The 26,662-nt window shown below is 51.6% G+C and overlaps 9 protein-coding genes across 9 annotated transcripts; 4 read left to right on the top strand and 5 right to left on the bottom strand.

Moving 5' to 3' along the window:
- Nucleotides 1-5,250: 5,250 nt before the first annotated feature.
- On the top strand, nt 5,251-6,336 carry A1O3_00316 (uncharacterized protein; the record flags this gene model as incomplete). Its single annotated transcript, XM_007730466.1, has 1 exon — nt 5,251-6,336. One exon carries the CDS (start codon nt 5,251-5,253, stop codon nt 6,334-6,336), a length of 1,086 nt encoding a protein of 361 aa, XP_007728656.1.
- Nucleotides 6,337-6,871: 535 nt separating this feature from the next.
- A1O3_00315 (uncharacterized protein) lies at nt 6,872-8,518 on the top strand (the record flags this gene model as incomplete). The annotated part of the gene is made up of 2 exons (XM_007730465.1): nt 6,872-7,095; nt 7,177-8,518. The coding sequence occupies 2 exons, from the start codon at nt 6,872-6,874 to the stop codon at nt 8,516-8,518; spliced, it is 1,566 nt and encodes a 521-aa protein (XP_007728655.1).
- A 1,521-nt stretch (nt 8,519-10,039) lies between these two features.
- Nucleotides 10,040-10,561, bottom strand: A1O3_00314 (uncharacterized protein; the record flags this gene model as incomplete). The annotated part of the gene is made up of 1 exon (XM_007730464.1): nt 10,040-10,561. The coding sequence occupies one exon, from the start codon at nt 10,559-10,561 to the stop codon at nt 10,040-10,042; it is 522 nt and encodes a 173-aa protein (XP_007728654.1).
- A 156-nt stretch (nt 10,562-10,717) lies between these two features.
- A1O3_00313 (uncharacterized protein) lies at nt 10,718-13,109 on the bottom strand (the record flags this gene model as incomplete). Its single annotated transcript, XM_007730463.1, has 3 exons — nt 10,718-11,978; nt 12,027-12,780; nt 12,833-13,109. The coding sequence occupies 3 exons, from the start codon at nt 13,107-13,109 to the stop codon at nt 10,718-10,720; spliced, it is 2,292 nt and encodes a 763-aa protein (XP_007728653.1).
- Nucleotides 13,110-13,692: 583 nt separating this feature from the next.
- A1O3_00312 (uncharacterized protein) lies at nt 13,693-14,527 on the top strand (the record flags this gene model as incomplete). The annotated part of the gene is made up of 2 exons (XM_007730462.1): nt 13,693-14,004; nt 14,075-14,527. The coding sequence occupies 2 exons, from the start codon at nt 13,693-13,695 to the stop codon at nt 14,525-14,527; spliced, it is 765 nt and encodes a 254-aa protein (XP_007728652.1).
- Nucleotides 14,528-14,654: 127 nt separating this feature from the next.
- On the top strand, nt 14,655-16,631 carry A1O3_00311 (uncharacterized protein; the record flags this gene model as incomplete). Its single annotated transcript, XM_007730461.1, has 1 exon — nt 14,655-16,631. The coding sequence occupies one exon, from the start codon at nt 14,655-14,657 to the stop codon at nt 16,629-16,631; it is 1,977 nt and encodes a 658-aa protein (XP_007728651.1).
- Nucleotides 16,632-18,292: 1,661 nt separating this feature from the next.
- On the bottom strand, nt 18,293-22,264 carry A1O3_00310 (uncharacterized protein; the record flags this gene model as incomplete). Its single annotated transcript, XM_007730460.1, has 6 exons — nt 18,293-20,615; nt 20,666-21,729; nt 21,776-21,830; nt 21,881-21,958; nt 22,021-22,097; nt 22,175-22,264. The coding sequence occupies 6 exons, from the start codon at nt 22,262-22,264 to the stop codon at nt 18,293-18,295; spliced, it is 3,687 nt and encodes a 1,228-aa protein (XP_007728650.1).
- Nucleotides 22,265-22,736: 472 nt separating this feature from the next.
- Nucleotides 22,737-23,876, bottom strand: A1O3_00309 (translation initiation factor 4E; the record flags this gene model as incomplete). Its single annotated transcript, XM_007730459.1, has 3 exons — nt 22,737-22,941; nt 22,998-23,780; nt 23,842-23,876. The coding sequence occupies 3 exons, from the start codon at nt 23,874-23,876 to the stop codon at nt 22,737-22,739; spliced, it is 1,023 nt and encodes a 340-aa protein (XP_007728649.1).
- A 1,100-nt stretch (nt 23,877-24,976) lies between these two features.
- Nucleotides 24,977-26,358, bottom strand: A1O3_00308 (serine/threonine protein kinase; the record flags this gene model as incomplete). Its single annotated transcript, XM_007730458.1, has 3 exons — nt 24,977-26,003; nt 26,049-26,168; nt 26,222-26,358. The coding sequence occupies 3 exons, from the start codon at nt 26,356-26,358 to the stop codon at nt 24,977-24,979; spliced, it is 1,284 nt and encodes a 427-aa protein (XP_007728648.1).
- Between the last annotated feature and the right edge of the window lie 304 nt (nt 26,359-26,662).

Raw genomic sequence — 26,662 nt, 5'->3', positions numbered from 1 at the left:
TGAGTTGGTCACTGCCCTCTGCCCTCTGCCGTCTACCGTCTACCGTCAGCATGCCGCACGATCTGGGCGCCGCCATCATTCATCATTGCTCTCTGCTCTCATCCCTTGTTCACGGCAGGCCAATGCGTTTCTGGCCACGGACGGACAGGAGTTTGATCGGCAGCATCTGGCCCATCTCGCTCTATCATGCCCCAGGCACCTACAGGGTCGAGACCTTCCCCTTGGCTATGACAGAATCTCCACCGACGATCAGAAGCGAGGTCACCTCTATTGAATTTCCTGAAGGGCTCACCATCAGCACCCTGGGAAGCAGCAGCACTTCCCGCCTTATGGTGAAACACAGACCGTTGACTCTAGAATTTACGTTCCACCACTCCAGGCAGGCCAGCTTGTCTGGATGCGAGATGCGATCACCCTGCATGGCTCTGTCATTAGACCCTGAACTAAACCATCCCGCTGAAGGGATCGGCAGGGTTGTCGCCTCCAGCTCGACCAGGGGTTTACGGCTTGTCATTCGCCGATTCTGCAGAAGGCCCGTGAGAATCACAGCTTTGGCCGCAATCGGAGGTCACTGCTGACCCTTTGATCGTCATCCTTTGCCATTGCCAGTTTTGCAGAAGGCCATGGAGAGTGGGCTCCGCTGACGGCAACCTGCATAAGCTCTCCGATCGCATCCACGCCGTCACTGGGCCGGTCAGACGCCACCCGTTGTTAAGCAGCCAGCGCGACAGAGGCTCGCGCTCGCAGGCGCATCCATCCCTTCCCCGTACTCGTCGTGAGATGGTGTTCAGCCTGGCCTGCGTTTCTTCACAGCACGACATATATATTGCCCTTCCCCAGCCAGACGACACCATCTTTCTTCCCTATTCCACATACAAACGTTCTACATGCAGTGTTGACTCTCGTGACCATTTTTACAACTTTGTTGTTTCGATTGATCCTCCACCACACCACATCTGACCAGCTTCCAACCGTTTCCTGCAACAATTAAGATGCCTTCTTCAGTCGAATATCTCAGCAGCCCTAGAGGATCAGTCAACTTCGACTCTGATCCTGCTGTGGCCATGACATCCTACTCGCGAATGATGCACCTTCACACTAAACAACAAATGGATGCCGCCACTCGATCAGCACGGCGACGAAGTCCTTCTGCCGGTGTCAATGCTCAAGCGCAACCAGGCCTTTCGCAACAAAGTACTCATAGCACTTCCTCTTCCAGGTCTTCTTTCTGACTACGGGCTTGCAACCTCTAAGGGCATGCACGCCCATGACACAACCGACCAATAAACCCACTCACGAATCCACTGCCATTTGGCGACCGCCTTGTATCAGCTGTGATGTCACCTCCCACCGGCGCGTCCTGCTATGACATGGCGCATTACGATGTTATCCAATCTGGCTGGGGGTATTCACCCATCTCAACGCGGGTCTGCAGCCTCTTTCACTATCCATGAAGAGCTCTTGACAGACCTCTCTCTCCGTCGAAACAATTTGTTTCATTCTACGGCATTGCATTGTAAATAGTTTCAAGCGGGCGCAGGTTTCTTGAAGCAGGTTTTCCACATCATAGCAACTACGTCTGGTCTCATCTATAGAGGACCTTTTGATTGTGCAAGGGTGCAGGTGGTCACAGTCCAGTTTATTGATTGACGTGAATTTTATTTTCAATGTTCACCTATTTTCTTCTCGATCCTTCCTACCAGTTTGACGACTAGATCAAACACGTGTAAATTAGTGCTGAGCTCACCCCTCTCTATACCTTGGGTTTTGGTAGTGGCAGGTATATACATACATATGATGTGTAAAGTCCAGCCAGCCTCTGATAGGAACAAATAGACACTGGACAAGTTGGCCATGATCAGGTAATAATACTAATACCTACAGATACGTTGTCCCCTCCTCTCGTATTGAACTCCATTGCGTAAGATGCCAGGATGGACGGGACTTGGGGGTGGACGAACAGCCTCGTCGATCGTTTGCATCATACGAATCCACACCACACCACGCCACGCCAATAAATGCCAATGCCAATGCCCATACCCAAGGAATCCCTGGAGACATCTTCCACCTATTTAAATGCCTATTAGTCCAGGTTTAAGACCCCTGTCACCCAGGGCAGCCCCCCAAATGATCTCCCTTCAATACGGAGTACAATCACCATCATAAATGACCTGTTTTGTCGCCGGGTGGATGGAACCTATTCCCGGCTCGACCAGCGGACGGCTTGGACTTTGGACCCTGGACCACTTCGATCGGGGCGGTGCTTGAAATGCTGTGTACTCGTATTGTCCTCCGTACAGAGGACCTACTGTACCTACCTACTGACCTACCCCCAGGTATCCATACCCCTACACATACGGAGTACGGATACACATTACTGGCACGCACCAGGGAGAGCCGACCCCTGCACTCTGCATTAGGGAGGTAGCGATCCGCTGGTGGCTCGTAGGTTGTCAAGAACCCAACGGTACCACAGCCATTTGGTAGGTACAGTGCAGGCGCGTGTGGGTATGTTGTTGGGTAAAAGAACCCGGTCTTTTGCGTCATTGTTGCTCGCTGTCGAGGGCGTCAGTATTACAGATACAGATACAGATACCACGATGTAAGGTATCCTATCCGTACTCACCTACCTACCTAAGGTAGGTAGCTAAGATATCTATGGCTTCCACAGCTCACAGCCCACAGCCCGTGAGACTGCGTCGCGACCGTGTGCCTGAGGCCTGTGTACATACATATACAGCATTGCATATTACATCACTCGCCCCCAAGTCTAGTCCCTGTCCCTTGGTTGGTTATATTGGGGACAATATCAACATCGAGCACTCAAATGTAGGTAGGTATCAAGTGCTTGCCCCCCGTACAGCGAGCGAACGTAAGTATCGAGTGTTTGCCCCAGTATAGTGAGCGAACGTAGGCTTCACATGCCAAGGCTCAAGGACTTCTAGACATCAGGAGTGATTGGTACGGAATATTGCAAATGGCCAATAACCCTGCACACTGGCATATGTATCACTCTGTCTGCCAATGCCAATGGCCTAGTCTAACGTGGTTTTTTTATCATTGAGGCCTAATGGCCCCCTGGTTACAGTCGATCGGCACGTTTTGTCGGGCGTAGGGCCCCTGGAGCGACGATCACCTTCTTGCCACGCCTCCGACCCTCGGAACCCTGGTTGTTTTCGAACAATCTTCATCATCATCTCCGAGTCTCATCTTCTCCCAATCTCCCATCTTCCCAGCCCTCGTCTGCCTTGCTCTGCCGAGGCTAACGACGACTGTGACATGAAACAAAAACATCCTTGGATTTCCAAAGTTTATACGGCATCGTCCTTCCCGTTCCTTCCCTTCCCTTCCACGGCTATCTGCCGTCTCCATATTTCAGTTCAATTCAATTCAGTCTAGTTCAGTTCAGTTCAGTTGAGTTCTCTCCCGAGATACCACGTCGAACCTGCAGGGGTGCCATCCGACAGTCTTGGTATTATGTGCCACGAAGATCACGGAGACCATGCTTCACTCCATAGGTGGGTATGCGTCGGTCGAGAATGGAGGCTGGCTTTTTTGGTGACAATAGACAATCAGTCTGCTCGACCTGTCATTTGTGTGCTGTCGCGGATCTCTCCCCAATTTGTCCACCATGGCCTTTTTCAAAGCATGTGCCGGTGCCGTCATTCAAGAATAGCCCGGGCACCCAGTTCGGGACTGGGAGGGCAGTTCAAAAGTGCTTACTCCGTCCAGAGTAGCACTCCGATTCCGACCCCTGCCGTTGTGACTGCTCTTCATTCTGGCGATCCAGAGTCGGGGCTCAGCGGCCCACAGGCGAAAGCCAAACTGACTCTCCTGACGGGCCAAATTAGGCGTCTCATATGTGTTATCCATACTATCGTCCGTCCCCTCTGCAGATCATCCGGGGATGGTTTCGTCATAGCTTCGTAATAACTGACGACTGACGACTGAGGCACTCCTGCCGTGGTCTGGCTATGCTGTGGGGAGTACGCATAGAGTTCTGCGTTTTGCATGCCATGCCACGCCACCTACACGCCAGACTGACATCCTTGAACATGCTGTGCGGGGGGTTGTCTCTTAAGAGTCTTACCTGGGACCACACCGTCGTCATGGCCCCTGATCAAGGTCATATTACGTCGAGTGACCTCAGTTCTGCCCAACTTGGGTGGGAAGCCAGTGTAGGTGGTAAAGGAGACTGATATCAGAGATGATCCCTAGTCTCGTAGTCGATTGATGCCGCAGGCTGCAGGTTGATCGCTGCGAGTGATCAGAGCCATACCGTGGATTGTCAGCGTACCAAGGGCCGTTCATCCATTACCTTGCAAGCTCCAGCTGGCTGCCGGCAGTGGAAATTGACGTTGACTCGATGCACTGCTTCACTTCATGGGGCCCAATCACAGCGCGAAATGTCCAAATGTTTGAAAGAAGAATAAGAATAAGAAAACATCTTCGACTCATCCCGTTGTTCTTCGCCGGGCTGCCTCATGTGCATGCCAAACAAGAGATTTTCTACGCAAGATGAAGAGGTAGCAAAGGAGGTGGCAGCACCTGTTGTATCCTTGCATCCTATATGAAGATGATAGATACCTTTTTCAAGTATCGTGTATTGTGTATTGTGTATTGCGTATCGTCTGTTGTCTTGGATGCTGTATGACCAGGCAGAAGCTGACCAAATGGCCAGCCAAGGTACATAATTAACCAGGTCCTTGTTCTCTACAGAGGAGCATGCTTCACCCCCAAAACAGAGTAATGGCTATTGGCCAGCCTCACTGTGCCCCCAAACCCCCCACAGCGCGTACACGGAGCTCCGTAGTCTTGGCCCCGCGCCGTCGCGTCGCGCCATGACGCGCCAAGGTCTCCAGAGAGTCGTACAGTTTACTCTGTACTCCGTACTCAGGAACACCTATTGCCCAGGTCACTGGCACGACAGGCGACAGGTGACAGGCAACAGGTATATACCGCTTATACTCTGTACTCTCCACATGTGAGACGCACAACTGCCAGAGTCTATCAGCATCACAGGGACATCTATTCGTTCCCTTCCATGGGCACGGAGCCCTTTACCCGCTTCAACTCCACGATACCGACAAAAGCACTACCTACTAATGGCAACTGAGCAAGGTCAAGTGTCAAGCGAAAACATCAAAGAAGTATTGTTGGACGTGCTGTCTGGTGTTCTGAGTCCAACCTCGCTCGCTTGCTGCGGCGCCCTTCCCCAACCCCCCAACCCAGGCTTGTCCCTCAACGATCATGGCATTATCGGCCTGCCGTTGTCCAAGGGCGATGCGGACGTCATCATATCCCCGAGCCAGACAAAGTCCCTTCGGCAAAGGGGCCGAGACGGTGGTTGACACGTCGGTGCGGAAATCCTGGCAGCTCGACCCGACACAGTTTTCCCTCCGCAACCCGAAATGGAAAGCCATGATGGACCAGATTCTGCAAAAAGTAGACACAGGACTGCACCTCCACTGCGGGGCCGAGTCTGTTTCGGCCGAACTGTACAAGTTGCTCTTGTATGAGGAAGGCGCCTTCTTCAAGCCACACAAGGACAGCGAGAAAAGTCCAGGAATGTTTGGCACCTTGGTGGTCTGTCTCCCTTCCTCTCACCAAGGTGGTGAGCTCGTGCTCAGCCACAACCACGAAAAAGTCGAGTTGAAAACCGCTCCCACCTCCGACTTTGATATGTCGTATGCGGCATGGTATTCCGACGTGCTCCATGAAGTCAAACCGGTGACTCAAGGCTACCGGCTAGTTTTGGTCTACAACCTGGTCAAAAGAAACCCGACAACAATGCTCATGCCCCTGTCCTTGACCAGTCATCAAGATCGCCTTGTTGCAGTGCTGAGGCAATGGTTTGTCGAGCCCAACGCACCACAGTGGCCTGAGTACCTGGTCCATCGATTTGAACATCAATACACTCAAGCTAGTCTTCGGCCCGACCTTCTCAAAGGGGCTGACCTGGAGCAGACCCGATACTTGAAAGCCGCCGCTGCCGAGCTCGGCTTCTCACTGTATCTAGCCACACTGGAGCGGACTGTCATTGAGGATGAAGAAGCAGAAGAGGAGATTGATCGGACCGCGGCCTTGAAGCACGTAGTCACCATGGATGGTGTCCGAGTCGACGATCCCAAGTCGGACAAGGGAATGGTCATACCCGAAGATCATCTATTGGCGGATGACGATGTCCGTCTTGATGAAGCAGATGATGAAGACCATAGCGGCTATACCGGGAATGAAGGCGTAACTGCAACTTGCTTCTATCGGGATACGGTATGTTTTATGTTTTTGGCCCTCCTCACGTGCGCTATGTTTCTCACCACGTCCTGCAGGCCATAGTCATCGTCCCTCCGTGTAGCAGGGCCGCGTTTCTTTATGCGTGCGACCAGAGACCGCGGAAAGTCTTGTCCAGATCCAACAGCTGCGACACGAGGCACAGCACAATGCCTCGGATAGCGCCAGAAAAGAGCTGGTGGAGTTGAGTGAAGCCATCATGCTGTCCCGACGCAGAGCCCGTCTCTGGGTAGATGGGTACAAGGATTGGGCAGATGGGTACACGAATTGGGTAAATGGGACAAGATATGGGCCAAAGTCCTACAGCAAATCACCGAGGCCGCAGTTAAGGCCATGAATGGTCGTTGTTTGACAAAATCGTGGACCAGACCTTTGAGGGCATAACCCTCGAAACCTTTCGTCTGTTCGGTATCATTTTAGGACAAGGTGTTGCCGCTCGACAATCAGCCCAAGAAAGGTACACACGTCTCGTCTGCTTATGGCTCTCGTGCTGTTCGAATGCACAGCTCCGAATGGGGTGTGATGTGAAACTGACATCAAATCTAGGATTGCCAGAGCCGTGAAGGCAGCCAGGTCTTTAATGGACAAGCACAAAGCAATCCAGACCATTCAAGAGGCATTAGAGCAATCACCAGCTTCTGACAATTCCAGTGAGGAAGAATTCACAACAGTCTTGAAATGGCTCGGTGATATTTCTATGACGGTCCTTCAGGGAGCTGTACACTCAAAAGGTCTGACTAAAGTCGAGGGCGAGACCCTGGCACGCTTTCTCGAGTTCTGGGATGTCAATAGTATCAAAGACCAGTAAGTCTGGACGTCCAACACCCCATGATTTGATGAGTATTCAAATATGGACTCACCTGCTAATGTCGAAGCCGTAAACAGGGTGATTCCTCTCATAGAACAGTCATCCACTTCTTGCAAGCTTGGTTTTGTAAACTGGTTATTGGCACCCATCGATGAGCCGACAACGACGGCAGTTCAGAAACGTCGTTCTCGAGACGGAGACGGAGCGCCTCCTCAACCTCAGCCAGCAAAGTTATCCCTCGAGACCAAACAGCATCTCACGAAGCCATTATTGTCCAACATCTGGAGTGACTTTCGACTTAAAGCTCCGCCCTGGCCGAAAGCCCCACCGTCGACATATCGCAGTGTAAAGTCAATTTCACACTGGAGCGTAACAGAAAACCAAGAAGACCGTTCCAGTCGTTTTGTCAACGGTGGCGATCTAAGGCAGCTGATCAATCACACCGTTTCTGCGGGTGCGGTGTCCGAGAGCGAGATCAAAGACCGACTCTCGAAAGCGGTGCGGACTGCGGACAAGGAGACGTATGTTCACGCACTGCTTCCTTTCGTCGAGGAAATCCTGGCCCAAAAGGTGTCTTGCTACAACAACAAGCATGGCGGCGAAATCGACACCGAGACCGGCGAGCTCAGTCAGCAGAGTATGGAGTTCGTGACGCACTTGCTGCTGAATGACCTCAAGACATGTGTCGGCAAGGAACCCAGGGGTCAAGTCAAGTGGAGCCAACCTCGGCGTGGCTGCGGCTGTCGCGACTGTCTCGGCGTCGATGCTTTTCTGGCCAGCCCGACCGAGAGTGTGGGCCGATTTCCGTGCGCCAAACCCCGCCGGCAGCATTTGCACCAGCAATTCAACCGGTCCCCAAACACGCCATACACGATTGAGACGACGCATAACTCCAATCCGCACGTGTGGCAGATAACCAAGAAGAATAAGCAGCTCGAGCGGCAGGCCGTGTGGCGGAAAGACCGGGACGAAGCACGATCGTGGCTGGCATGGCTGCAGAACGCCGTCCGAAATCCCAATAGACCGTTGAGAGACTATCTCGGCACCATGGCCGACGCCATTCTAGCTGCTGACTATGACCGTGTTGCTCAGGAGCATGAAGCGGCCCTTGCTCGTCTCGATGCCACTGTTGGGGGGGATGAAGAGCGACGGCAAGACCTCGATGCCCCTGTTGGTGGTGATGAAGAGCCGCGGCAAGACGGGTTGTCGTTGTCGTCACCTCGCCGGCCGCTTGTTCCCTCGACTTCGACTTCCAATGTACCGAGTGGTGGAGAAAGGTCTGGTTCGAAGAGACCAGCAGATGCCGGCGGCGACGCCCGTGCCAAAAAGTCAAGGACTGGCTCGTCCAAGAGGGGCGAATCCGAATCCGAGTTCACCATGACGGAGAACGGTGCTGTCGAGGTCATTGACCTTACTTGAGCTGGTTTGCTATGGTAAAGATACTATAGTGGAATTGCTACTACCACAGTGGAATTGCTACTACCACAGTGGAATTGCTACTACCACAGTGGAATTGCTACTACCACAGTGGAATTGCTACTACCACAGTGGAATTGCTACTACCACAGTGGAATTGCTACTACCACAGTGGAATTGCTACTACCACAGTGGATTTGCTACTACCACAGTGGATTTGCTACTATCACACTGGATTTGCTACTCTGGTAAAGATACTATAGTGGATTTGTGACGGGTATATACACCAAGTGGCTAATTCAGAACTCACGAGTGAATTAGTCACTTTGTCCTTTTTGCGGCTGTCGTGGTGTAACGGTTTGGGTGAACCGTGACACTACAGAGGATTTGCAAACTACTATGGTAAAGATACCACACTGGATTTGCTACTATGGTAAAGACACTGTGGACTGACCTCAATTTACTGTATTAATATTCAAATGTACATTACCGGGTGGGGTAGCGGTAGGGGAGGAGTCTGGACTGGGACTCTTTCCCACAATTAAGTGAGGATATATATCGGAATCACAACTATCAATACAATCATGGCAATCAGTAAGTCGTTGAAGGGGCGTACTGTCAACTAAAGAAGCTCAGCTCAGCTCAAGCTCAAGCTCGAGCTTGCTAAATCTAAATCTAATCTAATGTGATGAAAGTGATGAGCTTGCCACATCTAAATCTAATGTGATGATTGTGATAAGCTTGCTAGGTAAATCTAATGTGATGAACGTGATGAGCTTGATCAACGAAGTACAGTACTTGTAATTACTGACCTGTCCACCACGATGCTACAGGTACCTTGCTCGCTGCCATGACCGTACTGTACTGATTGTCATAACATAAGGTACAACATAACAGGTAGGTACAATAGGTACGGGTACTTACCTCACTTACAGTAGCGTTAGGTGTTAGTACCTAACCTGTCAAAGGTTGAAATGCTCCATGTTCGCTATCAAAGGGATATGGGGTATTGGGGGGGCAGACTATACATTTAGGTGTGCCTTAGGTATGTATACCAGCCTTCTGGTGAAAGGACAAGGCTGAGGCTGGGAATGCCTATATAAGTTACATAGTGCCTAAGTTTGACAAGCTGACACATAGGTAGGTAGGTAGCCGACATGGGTGATGATGGGACATATTATGTCCTGGCAAGATCAGACCTCCTCACTATTGATCGCCTTGTCATACAAAGTAGCTGGCTATCATTACCCTCCATCTCTCCCAGTTTGTCCAAAGTAGCTCGCTATGGTTACCCTCCATCTCTCCCCAGTTTATCCAACATGGCCGTTTCAAAGCATGTGTGAGTGCCCTCATTCAAGCTCACTGTCCGAACAAACCCCTCCGGGCAGATCGATACGTGACATTAGTGGATGTGATACTCCCTTACAGATACGACCGCAAGCCTTGCAGTGATTGTAGTTATCGTCGTTGCAGAGACAGCAATCTGTTGAGGGCAAAAGGGAAAGGGTGGAGAAGTCAGTCTCTCTACATCAACTCAAATATTTCAGACATGGCGTATGACTCACGATAGAATCGTTCCCACCCCACGTGGATCGTTTTGCCACATCTTGAAAATAATCGGCCGTCGCAGGTCAGGGTGGGTTTTCCGACCCATCCTCTTCGACAAACATTCGGATAGCGCGTTGAGGCTGGTGCTGGGTAAGGGGGGTTCTCTGTAATGGTCTCATTTCTAGACCTTTCAGACTGGCGTCTTTCGAGCTCTTGTTTGAAAGCGCCCCTAATGTTTGCCATGGGCTTGATTGATCGCCAATCGCCTCGAGTATGAGCATCAAAGACGACGGTGTCAAGGGCCTCGAGTCTCTCTAACTCTCGGGCGTATTCGTCAGAGTCCGGGCCTGACTCAAATGCGACATGGCGCGATTTCACTTCCACAGCGATATAGAACCTCCACGTAGCCGCAAGCCGCACCACGGAGGTCTGGTCGGCTCCGATGCCACTGTCCATCTCTTCCTGAGCCTTTAACATGCGAGGGGTTTGTGTGATCATGTCATCCAAAATAGTGCGAGCACTAGCCCTCCACTCATCTCCTATACCGGTTCTGATAACCCTCGAACCATGGGCTATGAAATCCCGCCAATACTGTGCCCGAGATGTCAACTCCTGCTGTCTTTTAACTCCCTCTGGCAGGTCGTCCAGCTTGTCTCAGTGAGTCGTGGCCAACACAAGGTTGGGACAAAAAACAAGTTCACAGAGACGCTCCATAATGGCGGTCAAGACAGGGTCTAGCTCGTCGAACTGGGGCCTAGTGATATCAAACGCGTAGATGATACCATGTAACTTTCTGCCTCTAAAATTGGCGTCGAGGTGCGCCAAGATGTGCTCAACTTGCTCTTTCAGCCCAAACCTGGTGAATCCTGGAAATTCCAGCAGGGTCAACCTAGTATATCGGGAGTTTGCATGGGTGTCAATGTCGGGCCTGTAAGCCGTTATACGCCCACCAATTGAATGCCCACCAATTGAATCTGTTGTGTCAATGAGATGAAGATCGTCTCTTCCGTTGATGCTTTGAACCAAGGAGGTTTTCCCTGCTCCACGCCTCCCCATTACTGCAATGATCGCTTCTGTGCTTTGGCTTGGTCCAGGCGGATCCATCGATTGAGGAAGTCTCTCGTGGCCAGGGTCTGTGGAGCGAAGTTGCCAAATGGCTTGGTACTCCTCGAGGAAACCCGAGTCATCTAGCCTGGTGCCTGGAAGCGGTATGTCTGGGGTCGGGAGGTATTCAAAGTTTGGCATGAAGTCCCACGACCCAGATCCTGGCAACTGGGGGGGTTCAAGATCTTCTTCATCTTTTGTCATCCACTGCACAGGACTCGTGTCCCGATAAAGAGTACCGCCGCTTGATGGAATGTGAGAATCTTTCCAGGACTCTGGCTCATCGGCCTCGGGGAGGATCGCCTCAGTGGAAACATTTTCGGTGGTCGAAACCCCTGAAAGGTCGCCGTCATCTTGTTCAGATGAGTGAAATCGAAAAGACAAGAGCGACAGTGCTTTTAAATGGGATCCGATGTGTTTTTCGAACACAGCACGAGCCTCAGTGTCTTGCTCATTTGGGCTGATCTTGGAGAGTTTCGACGGTATGCAGTCGCATAACGGGCAAACCCACTGGTCCCGAAGGGCCCTAGTTCTGCTCCGTTTCGTCCGTACGAACTTCTGTGATTTTGTCAGATCACCGTGCGTTGAGCTCATGTGGAGCTCGAATTCCGCCGCTCCATTGAACAGCGGAGGCGGCTCAGAACACATATTGCAAACCCATACTGTCCCATGGATGGATCTGGGCCATTCCGGGGGATGCGTATTCGTAATATGGCCCAACCAAGCCTCATAATCGACGAAGAATCGCAAAGGATTCCGGCATTCATCCGCGATACAAAAGTACGGGTGAAGATCCTCGTTCAGATGGTTTCTGTTAGACAGTCAGTAAAGTGCAGCGCATTACACAAATGAGGTTTACCTCCAGAATTCGACGTTAGTCCTTCTCGCCATATCCAGTTTCGAGACATCTAGAGTCTCTGCACAGTATGGACATGGCAAATATCTGCGGTCTCTCGGAGAAGGTGGTTCTGGATAGAAGTATGTTTCACCAGAGACGGTGGCCGTCCCAGTGCTTGCAATAGATGGCGTTGGTCTGCGAGGCTCGGCTAGGGTTCGATTCAATCGTACAATGCTGGGAATTGAAGCGTTGGTCCTTGAGAATACTCCACTAGATGCGACCCTGCTCGCAGCTGCCCGGATCACTCCCCGGAGAACCGGCAGCTGGGGGTCGCTACCCTGACGTGGTAATGATTGTATTGTTTGGTCTTGTTCGGTGATAGGCTCCTGTTGCCGTTTATAGGCCAATTTCTTGTTGTGCCTGGATTGATAAGCTAGCCGCTTGCGGTGAAAGCAAAGGGCGGCAGTCAACTGCTTGATCAAGCCCAGCCTAGCAGCAGGGAATCGACCTTGAATAAAGTTGAAGATGCAAGTTTCGAAGTAGGCATCTTCTTCTGATGGCATAGTGCTTGTGGAAAGTTTCTCGGACCTGGTCACCGAGGATCGCCGGATAGCGGTAGCAAGCCTGTGAAGACGATCCAGCGCGGCAGAAACAGCCTGCAAGCCATGATAGGACTGTGTTGCAGGTATTGACTCCGAATCTGGCGACACGGGGGAGGGAGTATCAACGGTTGCCGACGTCGAGGTCGTATGGGCGACTTGCCTTCTTTCGATTGCTGATTAAATCAGACCTTGCGAAGTCAGGCATATCATATGGCAACTACGCACCACTTCGAAGATTTCTTTGTAACATGGAGAGCAGTTTCAAGACCATCACCCTGATTTCGTCGTGGAATTTTAGCCGGTCGTCCAAAGAGGCGTCGGCCGCAGCGAACGCTCCAGTATAGGCCGCCCATAAGTTGAACCGGCTCTGTAAGTCTTCGGCCTCATCCTTGTTAGGGGTGGAAGGGTTGCGTAAGTACTCGGTCAAAAGCTCTGAGCACTTCAAGCAAGCTTCGTATATATCCAGCGATGACTGGCTGTGATTCTGATTCTGCTGCTCCATGGCTGATAGTTGGCAGGTCCCCAGCCTGATTGCGACTTCCAAAGCGATGGCACCTTCCGCTTCCTCTTCGAGTTAAATGATCGGTTCACCGGCTTCCAAGGTCGGCGACTGCCTATGGAAGGGAGCTACACAGATCGACTTGGTACGGAGTACATGGCCAAGGGCAGCCTCGACCCCTTCAGGGTGAATGGTGAATGCGGCTGAGCCACTGCAACTGCCAGCTGCCAGCTGATGGATATCGGCAATCCTGCTCCATCCGGCAGCGGGCCTGGGCCAAGCCACTACCACTTTACGTGACTTGGTGACTGGTGCCTGCCACTTTTAGCCACCGCGGGGTGGATCGGTCGGGGCCGATGCCGCCACGCTTAAATCAACGGTTGAGGCTGAGGCTGAACCGCAGCCGCAGCCGCAGTCGCAGTCGCAGTCCCCTCATGCTCGCTCCCACTCAGCCGCACAACGGGCAGGATTGGGATTCTCTAGCACAGGTCCCGTTGCTATCATCAAATACAATACTCACAGACTTGACTATGCTGTGGCAGCTTCCGTAGCCGTCGGAAGAGAAGATTGACCGCCGAATCTATTCATGGCCCTCGTTGATGACGCCTATGAGGACTGGCTTCTTCTCAAGTCGGTCCAGCCAGTCTTTGCGTCCAAGATCCCTTCAGTCAGTCCCGCACCGCCGGCTGGATCCGTCCTTGAAGATGTGCTCTGGAACTTTGAGACCATGTTCGAATTCGAGATGCTGCAGGCGTCCGACATCATTCCCAAGGCTGAAGTCCTAGCCTTGTCGGCCAACCTAACTCAGCACATCGTCACGGCACTGAGATCCCTCCTCCAACTACTCGAGCAGCATATTGGTACCCAGGTCATCGATTTTCTCCCCACCACGGATTGTGTACGTTGATTTCAATCGCCCCGGCTGTGACCAAGAAGATATCAACATTACTCATTGATTGTCTTTATAGAACTTACCAAAACTGAAAGCGTTGCAATTTGAGTTGGCTAGGAGGCATGTAAACTTTAGCGGTAGTCCTCTGGATCACGCTGAGGAATTAAATCACCTTGTCTGGCTGGACATGACTCTTGAGGGATTCCGAGATATCGTCAAGAAGCTCCAAGACTTCAACCAGTCCGCGAACCAAGTCGTCTCCAGCACACTCAGGGAGGAGCAGCCTCCATCCGCATCAAATATTTGGAATGACAAGGAGATTCAGTCCGTGCTGGAAGCTGGTCAGACCTGGAAGAGCCTGGATCGCATTTTCGAGAGTTTGGTGGGTGCACTTAGCAGCTGCCGGCTGCCTCACGATGCCATGATTCACCTGAGCGACCCGAACAATATCAAGATGTTGCTGGCCTCGTGTTCACCTCCCCGTGCATGGCGACGCACCGTCTGCAGCGTCATCCTCAACCAGGAGTAAGGGTGTTTCCGAGGACGCATGGAAGACTACTAACCCCTATTACAGGCCCGGCCGCACGATTACACACCCAGGTAGCGCGAGCAAGGTTGAGAACTTCTGTGCTGTCATCCGAAGCAAACGACACAAAATGCTCCGCTTGATCTACGAAGAGTCTACTATGTGGCAGAGCTCGGAACAGATAGTTGCCATTGTCAAAGACGAATCAAGGGTCAATCTGCTAAAGCTGCTGGAATGCCGGACCCGACGCTCAGCGGATTCTGCTACAGCACCTCAACTCACGAGGAAGAAAAAGAAGATCGTTGCTGCCACACTGGCAGTAACGTTGCTGAGAGCCCTTGGTAGCCGGTGGCTAGAAAAAGGATGGGAAGCCGACAAGATCTTCTTTCTCCCAGAGTCAAAGCCGGGCAGCACAGTTGAGTTTGAAACGCCGTATATTCTGTGTTCCCTGGCGTCAGAACTCGACTGTGAGGCCGAGTCCTGGGACGCAGCTTCGTCTTACTCGGCCATTTTCGCCTTTGGTGTACTCCTTTTAGAGCTTGAACTCGATGAAGGCATATCGGTGACCATGGAAGATGAGCAGGAGGCTGACGAAGAATATTCCCCGGTTTATATGACCCTACTGCGAACCTTCCAGTTTCGAGAAGAAGACCTGGATGACCAATATATTCAACAAGTCATTGACTCATGTCTTGATTTCAACGATCGTGTCGACTCCATTCAACATCCCTCCTTTGACCAAGATCTCAAGTTCCGGGCCGCGATATTGCGGTATATTGTGGATCCCCTGATCGAACGCCTGAAAACCGCGCACCGGGATGTACTCCTGGATCTCCTAGGCATCGCAACCCAGCCCGCCCCGTCGCCGATGAAGGCCGGCCTACCCTCCAGGGCCCAGAATCCTTCGGTCCCCTTTTCCTCATCTGCCCGTAGAGGATCGCCACTATATCGCATCGACGAGGTCCATTCAGAACTCTCGCTCGGCAGAAGTTCTCGTGCCACAACGTGGTCATCCCCAGACCTGCAGACGACAACACCGAGCCGCTCACGAGATCGAGGGGACTTCAAGATTGCCATAATATGCGCACTCACCCTTGAGGCTGACGCGGTGAATGCAGTGTTTGACCAACGATGGGATGATACAGAGGATGGGTACGGCAAGGCACCTCGTGACCCGGACGCATACTCGACCGGCATGATCGGACGCCACAAGGTTGTTCTGGCACACATGCCCGGAATGGGCCAAGAAAGTGCAGCCAGCGTTGCCGCCAATTGTCGAGCCAGCTTCAAGGGCATTGAGCTTGCTCTTGTCGTCGGCATCTGTGGCACCTCACCGACCACAAAGGCGGGAGATGACATTGTCCTTGGAGATGTGGTAATCAGCAAAGGCATCATTCCGTATACATATGGACGACAATACCCTGGAAAATTTGTCCGAAAAGACTCTGTGCTGGACAACCTGGGCAGACCCAACACCGAGATCCGGGGTCTTTTGGCCAAATTGAAAGGGCGTGGACATCGCAAAAACTTGGAAGATAACATCGCCAAATACCTCGCCTCCTGGAACACTGAACTTGGCGGGATAGCCACCTACCCTGGAACCAAGCACGACAAGCTGTTTGATTCTCGCTACCGTCATAAACACCAGTCACCATCATCCTCATGTACCACATGCGCCGACTGCACGAAACCTACTGACCCGGTATGTGAAGAATCCCCCGAGCTTTCCTGCGAGCAGCTCAATTGCGACGAAACACACCTTGTCCGACGAGACCGGCTTGTCAGGGACGAGGCCGCCCAGTCGGCTAGCGAGACTCAACAGCCCCCCATCAACCCCAAGGTACATTTCAGCCTCGTGGCTTCCGGGAACATTGTGATGAAGTCCGGCGAGGACCGCGACTCGATTGCTCACAGAGAGAACGTGATTGCCTTCGAAATGGAAGGCGCAGGGGTGTGGGATGTCTTCCCTTGCCTCGTCATCAAAGGCGTGTGCGACTATGCCGACAGCCACAAGAACAAGAGGTGGCAAAACTACGCTGCAGCCACAGCAGCGGCCTGCATGAAGGCTTTCCTGGAAAATTGGACATCTGGCACTTCTGGGATGTGATGCAAATGCAGTCGCAGCTGCAGGCATCGACCACCGCCTCTCTGCATCCAGGCCTGCTTGATCTTCATAGATGGATTCTGCTGCATGACAGTTAGATCCAGATACCCAGCAAGGCTTTGGCCTCGAGGACATCTCACGGCCTCCCTCTCCAAATGTTCATGCATAAACCCCCCGGCAGAAAGGTGTCCTGATGCCGACCCTGGCAGTTTGGTGCTTGAAGAAGACCGTACGGAGATAGTATAGGTCGTGCACGTACCAGAAACTACAACTGCATTTGCATCCTCGAAACTCAAGCACCAGGGATTTCAATGAGAAACTGCCAGAGCAGAGAGCAGCTGCCGCTGTAGACAGGTGTCGCTCACACTGGCAAAACTTGAGTGTATGCGAGAGTCTCCCACACACACTGTCTCTTAGCTACATCAATCTCGAAGGCTCATTCATACCCCGGCCACACTGACGCATCGCGTCCCTTCACACCGCTATGCGAGCATATGGTTTGTACAGATCGTACAATGACAGACAACCAGAAGGAAGTGACACAGTCTTCCGATCACAAGCCGAAAGACCCTCGAGCCTGGCCTTGACGGCCCTGCATTGACAGGGTCAATAAAGATGAGATTTGTGCCCGGGTCAAGCTGGTGGGTAATTCATCCATCGTTGACGACAGAGCCACAACAATTCAAGCACGAGTCACCTTGTACTCCGTTCAGGAGAAACGATGTTCAATATTCAACTTGTCCTGTCGTTTCTCTCCAACATCGAAGACCCCATAAACTTGACAGTCGAGAGCCATCGATCTCCTTCCAGCTCCGGCTCCAGCTCCAGCTCGGCCATCCAGCTCTCAGGTAGTCAGTCAGTCAGTCAGTCAGTCAGTCGGTCGGTCGGTCAGCCAGTCGATCCTGCGCCAGCCTCATCAATATACACTGTACATTCCCCACCCCTGCGGGCTGGATCTACTCTATATTTCCATTTCCACCACAGTGATGTTACTGTTACCGCACTGCTTTTGGCGCGGCGCCCCTTTGGACCTTGTTGCGCCAAAGACGTGTTGCCATTGCTTGTTGCGCCAAAGACATGTTGCCATTGCTTGTTGCCCTCGATTACATACATAATATGGCATATTATATACATATATGCCACACCCATACATACATCTATATCTGTGTTTGCGGGTGAGTGTGAGCGTGAGCAGGCTACAGTCACGACTTGGACTGGACCCTTTCCTCATTGCGTGTCTTTGCTAAGGAGTAAGGAGAACTTCAGACGAGTTTGGTTCTGGCTAGGCCACAGGACCCGTTTACTAAATGAATAAGAAAAGCAACCTGTACGAAAATTGTACCTAGATCTATCTAACATACCGTAAACTACCTCGGTCATCTGGTATCAACCTGGTGGTCAATACAACAAAATAATGACTGGATTTCCTTTGCCCTTGAGTGGGAATTGGGAATGGAAATAGAAACGGAAACGGAAACAGCTTGTGCATTCATTTGACTTCATATAAGGCATCCGGAGTCGTGGAAAACTCAGGACCCCATTTCCTGGTTGATCCAGTGCCATGCTGTAGCAGCATGGAATCCGGAGGCGGTATGTTCATGAGACGATTAATCAATCATGACTAAAGAAAACAATGCTGGCGGGAAAGAATCCTCCTGCCCTCTTCAGCGGAGGAGCATCTCATTATTCTCATCCATGTCCCTTACTCGCCCTCTCACCCCCATTGTCCTGTTGTTGCCCTCCTGATTCTCAGGCACTTCTCCCCCATCATCAGTATGAGCCCATCTCGCTTGTCTGGACCCATCAAATGGAGAGGCCTGAGGTCGTCTTCGCTTTGCTGCTCTTTGCCATTCGTATTGTGCATCATCATGGTCAATGACCTCTTCCCGCATCGCGCCCTTGCTTCGCGGACTGCTTCGAAGCTTCGTGGAATCCACATCTTCTGCCCTCTCTACCCGAGGAGAATGGTGATTGACAGCGTAACTTTCAAGCCCCGAAAGAAATTCCGTGGATACACTTCTGGCTCTCTCTCTTCGCCCCGAGTCACCCTCATCACCGCTTCTGGACCTCTTTCTCTTTGCCTCTCTGAGCTCATTTTTCTGTCGTAGACTCCTAGCTAATTCGGCCGGAGTTGAATGTGCGAAACATTGGTCTCCGACTGTGTCGACACCTTGGCCAGGGAAAGGTATGACCAAGACCTCGGTGCCGGGTATCGGTTTGTGATAACGGAAATGATCCCCAACCCTGACCACATCTCCGACTTGACGCCGCGGTGCCTCTTCCCTCGAAATCATGATCGGGTCATCGTCATTGTCTCTAGCGTGAGAGAAAGAATCCTCCGCAAGATACGCATGCTTTTTGCAGGTGGGGGTGGTTCTCAACCGGCTTGTACTGTCATCCTCTTGCGGCGGTGCTTCTTGATGGGCATTTCGCCGAGCAATAGCAATTCCATCATACCTCAGTTTTGCTTCTGCAATGTCTTGTTTAGTGCGGTGCTTCACAGGCTCTGGAACCGCTGGCGGCTCTAGCGACGGCTCCCTCTTCTCAACCATGATGCTGCCAACGTTGGGAAGTTCCACAGTAGACGTATGTGTTTCCTGCCGCCGGTGTAATTCAAGGATCAGTTCCCGCAGCCTCGACCTCAGGTCTTCACTGCGAATCGTTCGTGGCCATCGCTGGGCTTCCTCCTCCCGTTGAAGAATCCTCGAGACAAAATGGAAAGGATCTGCCACGAATTGCTCCAGGTACATGCACAGGTAAAGGCCGCAGTCGCTAAAATTGCTCTGCGTGGGTATTTGTTTGGCGGTCATGCCCCTCAACTCCGTGGCATCAATATCCAGATCCTGCTTGTTCTTGGCCTCTGCGACGATGTATTGCCGTAGGAGTGAGCACGTTGCAGAACGTGATGAACCCAACGAATCAAGAGTGATTATGACCGGCTTCTCAATATCGTACTTTGGTAGCGATCTCCGAATGACCCTCCGACGGCCTGGTCCCCTCTTAAGTTGACCTTTGGACTTGTTCGCACCATTTTTTTCCTCGTCGTCAGTGATGGAGAGTTCAGCTAGCGATTTCTGGGTGTCTTCGGTAGCTGGGGTGGCTACATTTTCTAATCCTTCGCTTTGTCGGTCGCTGACAGGGGAACCCTCAGGATTTTGGAGACTCTGATCTGCTTGTTCTTCACCTGCACCGTCGTCTTCGGCCTTTGGCAGAAAGTAGGACATGTTGCAGATTATGGCGAGGTACCAGTGAAAGTTCTCGTTCACAGGGACCACTACAAATTTGCGCTTGAAGATGTTGATGTTCTTGGTCCACCGGCTGACAGCATCATAGTTAATGCCTTTTTTCCCTTTGACGTTCTTGGTGAGCGCTTCGTAGAAATACGTGTTGAAGAAGTACATTTCCCGGTACAGCTCTGGATTGTTCTTCTCCATGAAAGTTTCGAGATACTGCATGAAGAAGGATATCAAATTGTCGTTCAGGAACTCATCGTCGTCGAGTCGTCTCAGGTCCTCAAAGGGTACCGTTGCAGATTTTTTCCCAGGTCCTGGATAAATGAGATCCCTCCTCCAAGGGGCTTCTAGTGCGGCATACTCGGAGGGTCTGGGTCTGGGGTGGCCGTCGCTCTGAGCATCCTCACTTGATGTTTGCTTTGTGTCTCGTGAACGAGTGAGCATCTGAGGCTGTTCCGGAGAGATGTTTTCCGGGGATACTTGTTTTCTAATGCGTGACACCGAGTCGTTCGTAGCTGCCTGCATATTTCGTTCTGCGCCCGAGATGACGGTGCGCACTCTCGAGATTGGATGGGGTGGATCGAGTCTATCAACGTGACGGATCTGCTTTCCTGCGCTTAGGTTCGCAAGCCGAGGTTTTACCCCAGTGGCAGAGATTCCTTCCTCCTTCGGTGTCGCAGCGGTATGATTTTTCTGAAGATTGTGGCTTGCATGGTCAGTCTTCGCCTTTGCGAATGCCGACTCCATCCACTCACTGGACACGATTAGTCAGACTTCTGTTGTTTCATGCATGTTGATACTCACGCCGGTTTGGAATGCATTTTCAGAACAGCAGAGCACCCCTTCAAAATCTTCACAAAATCATCGACCGCCTTGTGAGATTGAAACTTGAGATACAACTTATCTTCCTGATGTCCCTGGCGCGAAAAGCTGAGGGATACCAATGGGCTGTTGTCGCTTCCATACTTGACCTCGACAATCTTGGAGATTGGGCGAGACTCGACCACTGGTTCACCCCCCAACATTTCTTCTTCAGTGTTGATCGAGATCTCTTTGGTGTCACAATGGATTTCAACGACATAGATGCTGGCATTCGGCAGTCTCCGATAGATAACATCGTCTAGTTTCAATGACTTGATGTTTTCGTTTGCTCGCTTCATGCGAGAATTTCCTGTCGCGGTATAACCATTCCCAACTATCAGAGCATTCGGTATTTTTATATCTGTATCTCCCAACGACCTTCCAGATTCGCCGAAATTGGTGTGCAATCGGGGTGATTGATCGGCTTGCAGTGCATCGGGACTCGAGTGTTGGAGGACTTTATAGCGCAGATGTCGAGAAGGGGTACTAGCTGCGCCAAAGTAAGGTGAAGCAACAGTCTCAGCTGGGACAATGCTTGATGACACTGGAGAAGAGCTCGCGAGCATCCTGTCCTTCTGAGCCTTCCTCTGCTTTGCTGAACCTTTTGTGAAGTTGCCTTCGTCTTCAGGAGACGAAGCAGTGAGCTGAGAAATAGATTCCCCGACCACACTGCCGAACCCCTTGGATTTAGGCACAGACACATATACACGTGGGGAACTGCGACGATATCGATCTCGCTCTGCTGCCGTGTTGGCCGTCGACTCCGGGCTAAGTCGAAGCTCATCAGCGGACTCTTCTTGATTTTGGCTATCACTCGAGGAGATTGCTGCAGTGGCGCCGCTCCCATTCGGATGATTGTAGTCGAGCTTTCGTTTCTTGCTTGCATGGACTTGGCCATTGTCATACGAAGGGTTTCGGACATTTGTGGTCTTCTCAAAAACGAGATGCGATCTGGTTCCCGGACGTGCAGTGTCCAGTGTGTTCATTGGCTTGTAGCCAGACTTCAGCTAGATACATGTGAGAAGCCTGAATAAGTGGTGGATAGTAACATACTGTAAACGACCTCTTCATCGGGTCTGGTATGGTGACAGAGCCCGGCTCGCGCTTGCTAATGGAACTTTCAGCACCCTGATCCCACGGCCTGAATTTGACACGTACGTCAAGGTTGGGAGGAGTCTCGCCTCGTCTCGCGATTCCGACCTCTTGACTCGGATTTGAGTAGGCGTAGAGTATGTTCTAGGCGTCAAACAATCAGCAATGTAACCGACACCACCTCTTTTGCCCTCGCTAAATCATACTGTTGAGTTTGTATTCGCCGACTAGATCTCGTGCTCTGACCGTCTGGGGGGCTTCGGTCGTCTTCATCACTGTCAATCTGCGCAGTTACGAGTGTTAGAAATGAAGGCGCGTTTTGTGTGGAAAACAGGGCAGACAACAGGTGCGGCAACTCACCTCAATAGGATCAAAAGGCACGCTATCATGCGCCTGGACGTAGTTTGGTATGTTCCTTGTCAGGTACGCTCGGCGAGGAGTCGGGGGCATCTGCGCCCCAGTATGTAACTGTGACGCTGATGCATCAGGCTGAGGGCTGGTTGCGGTATTGTCATCTGAACCAGCCAGATGAGATAGAGATTTGAAAGCGGAGGAAATGATGGCTTGGATGCTGTTGTTGGTTTCATTCCACCGCCTCATTGAAAACTTCCAAGTGAGAGATGTCCATAAACAGCAACGGGGAACATTGAGAGGCGGTGTAAGCTGCAGTGAACATGGTCCTCTACATTAGAGCGGTGATGCGCAGTGACTGCATGTGTTCTGCGACGTCCCCGCAGTTTAGGCAATCACAGCAAAAGCACCAGTACAGTACCGCGCGCTATCAGGGAACATGCAATTAGAGACCCCAATGGTCTTCTTTAGAAGCATTTCATGCAATTGAACATTACTGATGCAACTTTCAGGTCCTATCCAGGAAATACATGCATATAATCCTACAGGGCGGGATATTTTCATCCCGTTATCATGATACAACCTTTCCCTTGCTCTTTTCAGGGTCGTCATGCAACGTTTGACGCCGTCGCTCCGCTCCAGGATGGCCTGGAGGTGCAGTAGACTTCTGGTGCCTTGCCTCATCAAGGGCCGACCGCTGGGCGATGCTGTCGTCGTGGCTCTTCCACACGATGTTGGTATCAGCGGGAAAGGCGAGAATCCGCTTGATGGTTTCCCTAGTCGGCCATAAGTAAAATGCCAGTCTAGGTCTCGCTCACTGGATAGCACATACCTTATTTTGATGTTCCGGCCGCCATCAATCTTTGTCCAGACACTCAGGACATCTTCGCCACTTCGCACACTGAGGACAGCACCACAGACCTCATCTCCGGCTTCCATGAATTGGTCGCCTATAATTGCAAGTAAAAGATCCTCCCAATATCGGTCAGCCACCCCCTTCTTGAGCCTCACTATCCACTTTCCACCCTTCTTGTTGGCATCGTCCTCCCATACAGGACGAATGCCATCCTTGAAGATGTGATAGTCGGAGACCGTTGGCAACAAAGACGGTCGCTTGAGATGCGAATAAATCGTCCAAAAGCTTTCTACCGAGCTAATGGAGGCCAATTTCAGGATCGATTTCTCATAGTCGGAGAATTTGTTTGCCGGGGGCCTGTAGAACAGGTTCCAGGTGTTCCGAAGTTGGTGGCTAGAGGAGGATGGCAAAGCCACGGAGTGTTCTATCTGTTCTTCTGTCCCGGGGCTTTCGGCCGTTGCCTCTGTGTCCTTATCTTTCCTCTCGCGCGATGAGAAATCAAAACCGGACCCCGTCCCTGGTGTCTTTGGTGTTTTCGCTGATCCAAAGGATGCAAATGCACCGCTACCCAACCCGAAAGCGGAGGAAGCGCCCGCCGAGGGCGATTTCGCAACGGATGGGGATAGAGCGTTGAAAGGGTTCGTCTTTCCGTGTGAGGATGAGTCGCCGAAACGTCGGCTAGTGTGTGATCGAGGGGATTCTAGCTTGGCACCGTCTTTGCCGTCTTGGTCTCTCATAGACAACGAAAGTTTTCCAGCACTGCAGGAGTCGGTCAGTACTTGCAAACAGATTAGCGGAGCATTTTAGAACCAGAACCTACTTCGAGCGCCGTGTCCACAGATTGGCGTTTTCCATGAGCAAATCAATACAAACAACGGAACGTAAGCGTGAGAGCTCGTCCGAGCCACTTGGACTCCAGAGTACGTCGAGTGCAGGAGCGAATACTCAAGTCTCGCAGACCGCGTGGTACCAATGGACCAAACCGGCAGAGCAGAACGACCGGATGGAATGCAAAATAATGGAACAAGACAAACGAGCGAGGGTAATCAAGCAGTGGGAATTCTATCCGAGTACCGTCAGGAACCAAGGGCGTCAAGGGGCGGGTTCGCGGGTTTGAGGTGGGAGAGAGTTGGTTTGCAACAAGTAATTAACGTAGATGAACGAGGGAGAAGGCAAATGAGGATTGAAGCACTCGCACTGCAGTTTGTTTGCAGCTGGAGAGCATCAGCCCGCCAATCGACTTGCTCGTAGGGCTGAGGGCCCTAGTCTCCGCCCGCAAAACAGACGCCGCTTTTGCTCTCCCACCTGACACTAGCCGGAGTTGGGTTCGAACTTCCTATATGTTCTCCTCGTCTGAATTTTCTTCCCTTTTGCTACGTATATAACAAGACCCCCAAACTACTCAAATCATCGCCAGCGAGAAGACTTCGTCGCCGTGAAGCTGGCGATTCCGAAGGGTGTGTCGAGATTGAACTGGTATACATTCCGCATCTAAAACCATCATCACGAGGGCCCTGTGGCTACCATGATGCGGTGGTGACCTGATTCGCGGTACATATTCTTGGTCAGTAGTCGGTGGATCTGCTCTTGCTTTTCTGAAATTACTGCGTCCTTGTGAGGAAATCATCAACTCTGGTAAGCCGATGGCTCAGCCGCAAGAGAAATTCTCCAACAATTGCTGGCAGTGCATGAGGTTCCAAGGCAAATTTTGTCTGAGGGAAATATCGCCTTGTCATATATCTTGCTTATCATATTTATCCTAGTCCTATTGCTGACTATGCTGATGGGCAGGCAGCGGTAGCCTCTCAAATAAGCAGGATGTCGAGTTTAAGATGATCTTTCATCCTCTATCGAATACTACACATTTTAATCGGGCAGTTTTGTCGATCTTTCAACATGTCTCTTGGTGTTTTTCTTGGTGATGGACTAAACTGCTTGATCTTTTTGCACATAATTCAGACTCCGTCGATACTTGCTCGTGACGTAAGCTGCTCGTTCTGGTTTCCCAGTTTTGAAATCTGCAGGAATGCGTCAACGCCATAGCCTTCTAGGGTATGCAACTCGAGACCACCCGCCCAATATTCTGCATAAACTCGACTCATGGGTAAGCCCATCCCCAGCCTCAAACCAGGCGGTCTGGATGCAAGGGTGCTGAGCGAGGAATCTCTCATCTCCTGCATCGTTGCGGCGAGTGTTGGCACATCTTTGAAGTTCTGCAGCCGCGTGGCTCTCCTTGGACCCTTGCAGAATGACCACAAGTAGGACATGATGTCGCGTGGAATGCCCCCGCCCTGGTCAGAAATTCGGATCACGACATGCTGAGGTGCCTCGCAGATCAGAACGTCAATAGGTGGTGGGGGGATCTTTGTGTCTTTGTATTTGTCCATAACTGCTTGCACCGAGTTTCGAAGAAGCTCTCCGACGATATACTCAAGGTGACTCAGCACGTAAGGGAAGGTGGCATTGACGTGGCCTTGGATTCGGATTTCAGGGACAATCGGGTCAACGCCGGCAGAGGACTTGCAGATGTCCTGAGTGAATCGACCACATCTTTCAATGATTTCTTTCGCGTTACACCGTAGAAGGACTTCGCCCACGAATTCATTTTCAGAACTGATCTGAGGAACGTGCCATGGCGAGTCGAAGGTGTCTGTCAGGGCAAGATGCTGTTCGGCAATGACTCGCCTAGAGATACGGGCGCGGAGCATCGCCTGCACAAACTGGTCCATCGTATCCGGTGAAACCAGGTCCTGACACTCGAGAACGCCCATGACCAGATTTGGTATGACCGCCAAGTGCTCTTTCAGATTGTCACTTATGAGCTTGCAAAACTCGTCGTTCTCTTCAAGTGTCCTAATCACGGGTACACGCCGGAAAGTCTCGAAAGACTTGTAGTAGAGTTCGTAGACTAGAGATAGGTGAGGGTTTGTAACAACCACGTAGGGAAGCCGCTGCATCTCGCGCAGTCGATGGGCCAGCCTGCTCCAAAGTCAGCCGTTGTAGAACAAAAGGCACCAAGCGCCAGACCTCGTAGGCAACTCCATTCGAACATAGTTCGCTGAGCTGAGAAGACGGCCTTCGGTCAACGTGCGACCAAAGAAAAATAACTGACGCAGACTAATAGGACGGATTGGGCGATCTACCCAACTGCAATGTTGCTGTTAGCCCTCTGAATATGTCATCGAGAAAGACATCCGTACTCGTCCAGAGTAGATGCGGGCCGCCATGGGGGAGGATTTCTTCCTCCTCGAGACGAAGCCCATCGCCGATTCTGAGATACGACACATCTGGCTACGCAAAAGGCTCGCGGCCGGGAAAGAGGAGCGACCCGCAGCATTTCATATCAGATGAGGGCACAGTATCGTCACAGTATCCTGATGAGAGGCCAGCTAAGAGCATATTCGTCGATTGTCGTCTCGCCACGCTGGTAGAGAGGCCTTGCAAACGAAAGCATTCAGCGCGCAGTCATCGGGGCAGAAGAGTCATGATGGATGGTGAGCCGAAGAGTGGAGAGACGGAGCACAGAGCACCAGCTGCCAGTAACCAGCTTGACCCAACGCAACTGGGGACAAGAATAAGGAGTAATGGATCGATCTCTGGAGTGACCGACTGCGGTGAGGCAGTTGATGTTAAATGGACTG

This window comes from Capronia epimyces (assembly GCF_000585565.1).
Source record: "Capronia epimyces CBS 606.96 chromosome Unknown aczIQ-supercont1.1, whole genome shotgun sequence".
In the NCBI taxonomy this organism is placed as follows: domain Eukaryota; kingdom Fungi; phylum Ascomycota; class Eurotiomycetes; order Chaetothyriales; family Herpotrichiellaceae; genus Capronia; species Capronia epimyces.
Note: the sequence above shows the minus strand (reverse complement) of the source record. Positions and strands in the feature narration are given on the sequence as shown.